Here is an 8,750-nt window from a genome sequence, read left to right as displayed (position 1 = left end):
AAGGAGTGCCTGGTGGATTCTAACTGCCAGCCTTTTGGTCAGCAGCCGAACTCTTAACCACAACGCCACCAAGGTATCCAAAACCCTCTAATTCTCACATCACCTTAGGGACTTACAACCATCTTCATTTTAGAGATGAGGAAAGCAAGGCTTAGATGGGTCACATGACTTGTCTCATAAACAGGAAATGACTGAGAGATGATACAAATCTAAGCCCACCTCACATCTGGAGGAAGTGACCAGCTGGGCATCTTTTTTGGGCCGGGATAAGGAAGACCACTCCTCCAATTTCCTAGCAGCCTACCTCCCCAAGTTCTGGGTCTACTACCTTTTATAGAGAGAGAGAAGTCTTAAAACAGAAGGGTGGCCATTTATCCACTATGTTGTTAGGAAGTGACGCCTCCAGAGAAGGTCTGGATTTTAAAGAATCTCTCCAATCCCTCCAGCTCTCAAGCCCGGCACATAGTAGGCGCTCCTTTTCGTTGAACGATTGAATGCATCATTAGTGATGCGTGTGGCTACTCTCCCTCTTGAACTCAAAGTCCCCTGCGAGCAGGGTCCCAGTGTGTATGTCCAGAGACACTGCAGTCTCATAGACTTTGGGAACTGTTTGTTGAATAATGGATGAGTAAATGAATGGGGGCAGAGGGAGGCCACACCTGGCTCTAAAGTCTTTCCAGGGTTTCTGGGGTGGCCACGTTGTACTGGCCCTCCAGGGCTCCTCTGGCTGAGCCACTGCTGCCCTCCTCCCTCGGGCCTCCACCTCTTACAAACTGAACTGCAGGGAGTGGCCGCACCGCCCGGAGCGGCCGGGTCTCCCAGAGTGGCGCCCCCACCCCTCCGGGGAAAGGAGGAAGGTGGGCCCCTTTCCTCCGACCTGGAGCCTTCCCCCTCTACCTGCCTCGCCGCCCACCCCTTCGCGGCCCGAGGCCGGTCACGCCCGCCAGGCACCTGGCCCGCCACCCTCTGGGGGCCCCGGCGGCAGCCGCGGATCCCGCCCGGGGCGGGCCCGCGGGTCCTGGCTCCAGGACCGGTCCCCCGGGGCGCGGCCGGGCAGCGCCCCCGGCCCCCCCGCCCGGGGGCCGGGCCGGGCTCCCGGGGGGCGGGGACTAGCCCAGTGGCAGAGGCAGCGTCCGGGCCGGCGGCGGGCGCGGGGCGGCTTCCTGCAGGCGGCGCCGGGGCGAGCCGTTGCCGGCTGCAGCCACCGCCGCCGGGTCGCCGGGTCGCGGGGGCCGCGGCGCTCGGGCCGCGTCCGTCCCTCCTGGGCGCGCTGCGCGGCCGTCGCTGCTGCCCGCGCTCGTGCCGCCGCCGCCGCCGCCGCTGCCGGTTACGCCAGCCCCGCCGCCGCCCGCTCTGATTCTGCGCATAGGCAGCCCCCAAGCCTGTCATTCTGCAAAAACACAGTTTACTCAACACACACCACACACACACTCACACATACACACACGCGCGCACACACGCGCACACTGGCCCCCCTCGCGCACACGCACGGAGGGCGCGAGCGAGCAGACGCGCACACCCGGCGAGCCAAGTTCCGCAGCCTGGCATGGCTTCTGGGGACCTTTACGAGGTACGGGGACGCGGGGGCGCGGGCGGCCCCAGCCCGGGCGGCGGGCGGCGGGCGGCGGCGGCGGGGACCGGGCCGGGCCGGGCCGGGCGCGAGCGGAGTTGGCGAGCCCGCGGCGGCGGCGGCCGGAGGGCGGCGGGGGCCGGGCGCGCCTCCTGCCCGCCCGCCCTCCTGTGGCGCCCGCCCGCTCCTCTTTCTCTTTCTCTCGCACACACACTCTCTTACTCCATCTACTTTGCGGCCTTGGAGGGGAAGGAGGAAGCCGGGCGGAGCCGGGCGGGGGAGGTAGCGGTCCCGGGGAGGTGTTCTAGCCCGACGAGCCGCCTCGAGTGCAGAAAGTACAGGTAAAAGTCGGCGCCGGACGTGCTGGGAATGCGGGGGGCCGCGCCGCGGCCGCCGGGGTGCGGGCGTGGGGTGCTCGGCCCGGGCTGGGCCGGGGGCGCGGGAGAGGAGGGGGTCGGGCGACCGGAGCAGAGCCCGGCAGGGGCGAGGTTGAGTGCTGGGGATCTGGGAACAGGGGAATGGGGGGGTGCCTGAGTGGGGGTTCGGGAGACACCCGCTAAACAGCTCCCCAGGGCGACCAGGGCACCTCCCCCTCCCCCCACCTGCTGCCCCCGCAGCCGGCTCGGAAGCCCTCACGGCTGGGGCGTGGGGGCGGTCCTTGCGGGTGTCATGCCCATTAGGGGCGAAAGGGGGCGCTGCATAGGGCCCTCGCTGGAAAGGAAGAGAACATGGAAGTCAGAGGTGGGTGGTAACACGTTGCTAGAGGACATTGGATGTAAGTCCTGCTCCCAACACTCTTGTGTCACGCTCAGTAGGTACCTGTCTCCAGGTCCATACAGATAATGGCCTGTGAATGCTGTGGACACTCAGATACTTTTGAAAACATCCTAGAAATGGTCAAGGTTTTTCAGTCTGGCATCTTTGAAACGATGGGGAAATACCTATGGCCTTTGGGAAGCTTGGGCTAAGCTAGCCCTGGACACAACTGTTCCTGCTTTTGGTTTCCTGGTAAGTGGATAAATCAAGAAACAACCCACATACCCTGGAGAGAATGCCCCCAAAAGAAATCTTGGCCCCAAGAGAAGGTTCTGGATCAAGAAGCTGAGACACCGACCATCTTCAACCAGAAGGCCTCTGATTCTCCAAGAAACCAGCGTCAGGGGTCAGCCTGGACCTGGACTCCCCAAACATAAATCAGTTTATGCTGCCTCTGCTTCTCAAGGCTTTTGGGTAAATTGAAATGAGCATCCAGAAGGGGTGAAATTAGCCTTCGGGGTAGAGGACTGCAGGGGTGATTCTTAAATCCTGCAAAGGTGAAATCACCCAAAGTGGGCTTTTTCCTCTAGGTCTTTGTGGTCACTTGAGGCTTTTTGATTGGCTGGTGTGAGAGAAGGAGAGTGGCTGGCAGGCAAGTTAGCATCACAGCCTCCTGTGTGACCAGGGTCTTTTGGATGATTCTGGACTTTGTTAGACCCAGTCATGGACCATTAGCCCGTGTACTCAGGTGGAGCAAATGGGTGATCTTGGTACTCTTTGAAAGAACGACACATGTTGCTCTCTTCTCTAATATGTCTATGATAATAGGGAAGATGAAATTGGGTAACAACCTGGTGAAGAACTTCTGCATATTGTGGCCAATGGATCACCCAAGTGCCTTGGTCTTTTCAAGATGGTAGAGCAGTTTCCGAAAACAAAAGTTGAAGCACAGTAAAAAGGGAGGTTTGATTGAACTCCCTGAAGTATAAGCAGCAATATTGAGACGTTAACCAAAAGTAGATGCTGTTCACACTTAGCTGGTTGGAATCATAGATTTTTCTACCCATTGATACTGAACCATCTTAGAGCTGCTGACCTTGCCTGGGTGAAAAGTTGCATTGGGAAGGCCTTAAGAGGACATATTAGGAGCTGTCAGTATTTCCCCATTTAAAGTTTGGAATGTATGAACCTTCTGGGGATAATTGCTTGTTTAATGTTCATCTCAAACTGCCCTCCTTAACACTGGTAATTATAGTCGTTGAATGAGTCTGTTAAGAGAGGAGTTTTCACATTGGCCTTGGAACCGTCTTAGCACCTCAAGAGTTCTTACCGAAGTTCAATAAACAGGACAATAATAATAATTACTTCTGTGATAGTAGGTAATTGTACTAGATGTAAAATGCTTTTCCCGTAGCTGATTATTTGCATAGGCATTACTAAAAGGACTAAATTGCATTACGAGAATATAACCAATGTCAACATTTTTATAGCCTCTGTCTGTCTATATTAAGGAGCTCTGGTGGCACAGTGGCTAAGTGCCCTGCTGCTAACCAAAAGGTTGGCAGTTAGAATATACAACATATACAGAAGAATTTAATTTGTTGTTCAAATTTAGCTTTAAAAGGAATTAAGAAGTGCTAACTATTTTTTTTTTTGGGGGGGGTTTGAACTGTATGTTAGAGGAGCCCTGGTTGCGCAGTGGTTAACTGCTCGGTTGCTAACTGAAAGGTCAGCTGCTTGAGCCTACCAGTCACTCCCTGGGAGACAGATGTGACAGTCTGCTTCCATAAAGGTTTATAGCCTTGAGGCAGTTCTGCTGTATCCTACAGAGTCACACTATGTGTCAGAATGGACTCGATGGCAGTGGGTTTGGTTTTTTTGGTTTTAATTGTACATTAGCATATATACTTCTAACTTTAAAATTATTGTGTGCATAAAAAATAGGCTGTTGATTTATGGAGAAAGATTGAAATATCCAGTACATCGACTGACCTTGAAAAAAAGAAAGATATTCTAAATTATGGTGTTACATTAGATATTATACTTGAGTGTATATAAAATGACTTCTCCTAACCTCTAACTGAGAAACCATCTTTTGTTGGCAAAAATATTCGAAGAGGTCCCACCCCACCTGGAGCAAGGGAGAATGAAGAAAACCAAAGACACAAGGGAAAGATTAGTCCAAAGGACCAATGTACCACGACTACCACAGCCTCCAGCAGACTGAGTTCAGTACAACCAGGTAGTACTCAGTTACTGCCACTGACTGCTCTGACAGGGATCATAATAGAGGATCCTGGACAGAGCTGGAGAAAAATGTAGAACAAAATTCTAACTCACACACACACAAAAGACCAGACTTACTGGTCTGACAGAGACTGGAGAAACCCTGAGAGTTCGGCCCCTGGACACACTTTTAACTCAGTACTGAAGTCATTCCTGAGGTTCACCCTTCAGCCAAAGATTAGACAGGGCCTTAAGAGAAAACAAGACTAAATGGCCACACCAGCTCAGGGGCAAGGGCGAGAAGGCAGGAAGGGACAGGAAAGGTGGTAATGGGGAACCCAAGCCTGAGAAGGGAAGAGTGTTGACATGTAGTGGGGCTGGCACCCAATGTCACAAAACAGTATGTGTATTAATTGTTTAATGAGAAACTAATTTGATCTGTAAACCTTAATCTAAAGTACAATAAAGAAATATTCAAAGAGAATGCCGTATGTCTATAATGTAAGTCAGTAGTGGCCAACTTGAAATTTATTGAGGTGGACTTGACAGTGGTATTTCCTTGTGTGTTTGTCAACATTGTTTATTCATAGTTCCCAAAAGTTTTGTCTTAAAAGGAGTCACTGTGCCATATGTCTTTCTTTTGGGGTTGATATACAAACCTGCTGCAAAAGATCTCTTTAACATGTTTAAAAAAAAAAGCAAAAATGTCATTTTGAGGACTAAGGTGCACCTGACCCGAGCCATGATATTTTCAATCACCTCATATGCATGCGAAAGCTGGACAATTTATAAGGAATACTGAAGGAGAATTGGTGCCTTTGAAATACGGTGTCGGCCAAGAATATTGAAAATACCGTGAACTTCCAGAAGAACCAACATATGTGTCTTGGAAGAAGTACAGCCGGAATGCTCCTTAGAAGTGAGGATGGAGAGACTTTGTATCAGTGTACTTTGGACATGTTATCAGGAGGGACCAGTCCCTGGAAAAGGACATCATGCGCCATAAAGTAGAGAGTCAGTGAAAAAGAGGAAAACCCTCAATGAGATAGATTAACACAGTGGCTTCAACCATGGGCACAAGCATAGCAACAGTTGTGAGGATGGCATGGGCTGGACAGTGTTACTTTCTGTTGTACGTGAGATCATTATGAGTTGAAATTGACAGCACTTAACATACATACATACATGAATACACATGTATCTACATATGTGTGTGATTGTGTGTTTGTATAATATATATAAGAAAATACTGCTTTTTATTTCAAGTAAAATAAGTAACAATATCTTTAGCTTTGATGAAAGAAATTTACATTACTTAAATATTGACCCAGCTGCAATGATAAACATAGGCATTTCCACTGAACATAGTTTCATATATGCATTTCACATTCTGCGAAAATAACGCAGTAAAAATGATAGGACTTATGGGAAAAATGGGATTGAGGCAGACTGCTGAAAACCTGTGGAATTTTATAACCAGAACACTAACAAAACCAGAAACAATTCTAATAAAATGCAGGTCGGTTAAATCTCTGCGACTGGTGTTTGGGCTCAACAGTCAGTCCACCCAGTGGCCTTCAACTTGGGCTATGCTTTCTTCCTCTCTCTCTAGAATGCACAGAGCACTCCCTTCCAATAGAGAGCATTTTCATTGAAATTCAAATCTGGTCCAGGGCATAGCCTTCTTCAGTCATCCATGTCGGGGGACATGTTTTTATACTTGTAGCTTCTCCAGGTAGATTAACAGTGTGGAAAGTATATAGTGGTTCTTGAAGCCACTAACTGAGCCAGTACTCATGTTAAAAGAAGACGTTCATGTGCATTTCCCGCTTTTTTCTAAGGTCTTCATATATTGTTAAGTTGTGCTCTTTCCGGGTGAGAATACATGCCTGTGATTGCTTCAAAATATCAAGAAGCTAGGAAAAATTGCATATGTTATACTGACATTCTATTTACCATCACGTCTGAAGTAATTCCTGTCAAAGAACACGTGTTGTAGTAGAACAAATGGTATGTGATGTGACTTCTTGAGTCTCTGTATTAGTATTTGAAGCAGCTAAAATATCTTCAGAGAAAATATATCAATTGAGTTGGATTGATTCCTTAGCACACAGTAGGCAGCTGACGAATATGGAATGGGTGTTCAGACTCTCCCACCTTTCGAAAGGTATCTTAAATTACCCTGTAGTCATCATCTTCCTTATTCATTGTTCAGCATGTGTATGAGGTGATTGGAAATACCATGGCTTCAGCTGGGTGCATATTAGTCTTCAAGGTGACATCTTTGCTTTTTAACACTTTAAAGAGGTCTTTTGCAGCACATTTGCCCAAGGGAATACATCGTTTAATTTCTTGAGTGCTGCTCCCATGGGCATTGATTGTGGATCCAAGTACAGTGGAGTCCTTGACAACTTCAGTCTTTTCTCTGTTTATCATGATGTTGCTTATTGGTTCATTTGTGAGGATTTTTGTTTTCTTTATGTTGAGGTGTAACCCTCAGTAAGATGGATTGACACAGTGGCTGCAACAAGGGGCTCCAGCATAGCAACAATTGTGTGGATGGTGCAGGACTGGGCAGTGTTTCATTCTCTTGTACATAGGGTCATTATGAGCCTGAAGCACTGATGGCACCTAACAACAACAACAAACAAGTCATCATCTTGCTTTCAAGTAGACTTTTATGCCAGTTGCTCCTCATTGCATATCTTTTTTTTCCCCGAGGGGCTTAAACTGTTTTCAGTAGGAGTTTATATGGCTCCTCGTGACCTGACAGATTGCAAAGGAATGGTTCAGGCATAGAAATTATGGAAAATCTTAAGCATTAGAGACATGCATTTAGATTCTAAAGACGTGGGTCTTTCTGTATCTCTTGGAAGGCAACTGGGAGAGGGTGTAGATAGGACTGAATTCATAACACTATAATTCACTTGTTCGTTTCATATTTCTAGAACACCAAGTGTATTCCAGGCACTGGAAAACAATGATTATTGTATCCTCCACAAACCTACAGTCTAATGGGAGGTATAGTTAAGAAAACAGGCAGTTTATAGTGCCATGGGAAAAGTGTTAGCTCTGGGGAAGATGGGTTCTTTAGGAGCACGGGGGGAATCCATGATCCAGCCTTAGGGCAATGAGAGAAGGCTTCCCGGAGGAGATGATGGCTGTTGAATTTAAACTAGGAAACGAGTGTGGTCAGATTTGCAGGACTTATTAAGAATATTTATTCTCTCTTCGGTTTTTGAAAGCAGCTTATTGTTGCGTCTTTGGAAAATACGAGCGTAAAGACAAAGTTATAATAACTGTGGTAACTATTGTTATGCATTTAGCATGTAATTGATATTCAGTAAATACTAATGTGATATCTGAATTAATTTGATGTTAGCTTTTTTGGTGAAGATACAGAGCTAAGAATTGTCTTTTCTATATTTTGTATAATTAAAAAAACCAAGGTGGGACAGAGTACATACTCTTTTATAGTCTGTTTTCTTTTCACTTAATACATATTATGAGCATTTCCCTATATCCTGAAATTTATTCTATATCATGATATTGAATGACAGGTTAATTTTCTCTTGAATAGATGCACCATTATGTTGATAATCCCCTGTTGTTGGATATCTAGATTGTTCCTATTTGTAAACTATTACAAATATTGCTGTGATGAACATCCATTTACGTAATTATTTGTATACATATCTGATTATTTTCCCCACGATAAAATTCTGAAAAGTGGAATTATTAGCTTGAAGGATGTGAAAAAAATTTTTATTGTGCTTTAAGTGAAAGTTTACAAATCAAGTCAGTTTCTCACACAAAAGCTTATGTACACCTTGCTGCATACTCCCAATTACTCTCCCCCTAATGAGATAGCCCACTCCCTCCACTCTCTGTTTTCATGTCCATTTCACCAGCTTCTAACCCCCTCTACCCTCTCATCTTCCCTCCAAGCAGGAGATGTCAACATAGTCTCAAGTGTCCACCTGACCCAAGAAGCTCACTCCTCACCAGGGTCCCTCTCCAACCCATTGTCCAGCCCAATCCCTGTCTGAAGAGTTGGCTTTGGGAATGGTTCCTGTCCTGGGGCAACAGAAGGTCTGGGGGCCATGACCACCGGGGTCCTTCTAGTCTCAGTCAGACCATTAAGTCTGGTCTTTTTACGAGAATTTGGGGTCTGCCTCCCACTGCTCTCCTGCTCCCT

General features: G+C 47.7%; 1 protein-coding gene across 3 annotated transcripts in view; it reads left to right on the top strand.

Moving 5' to 3' along the window:
• The first annotated feature begins 1,281 nt into the window (after positions 1-1,281).
• The window catches only part of CDYL2 (chromodomain Y like 2), a 198,625-nt gene continuing 191,156 nt past the window's right edge, over positions 1,282-8,750 (top strand). For all 3 annotated transcript variants that reach the window (XM_049863650.1, XM_049863649.1, XM_049863651.1), the window contains exon 1: positions 1,282-1,570. In XM_049863650.1, coding sequence (XP_049719607.1) covers positions 1,547-1,570 — 24 coding nt within the window. In that variant the 5' untranslated portion in view covers positions 1,282-1,546. The remainder of the gene's footprint in view (positions 1,571-8,750) is intronic.

The sequence above is a fragment of the Elephas maximus genome, chromosome 21 (assembly GCF_024166365.1).
Source record: "Elephas maximus indicus isolate mEleMax1 chromosome 21, mEleMax1 primary haplotype, whole genome shotgun sequence".
Taxonomy (NCBI): domain Eukaryota; kingdom Metazoa; phylum Chordata; class Mammalia; order Proboscidea; family Elephantidae; genus Elephas; species Elephas maximus.
Note: the sequence above shows the minus strand (reverse complement) of the source record. Positions and strands in the feature narration are given on the sequence as shown.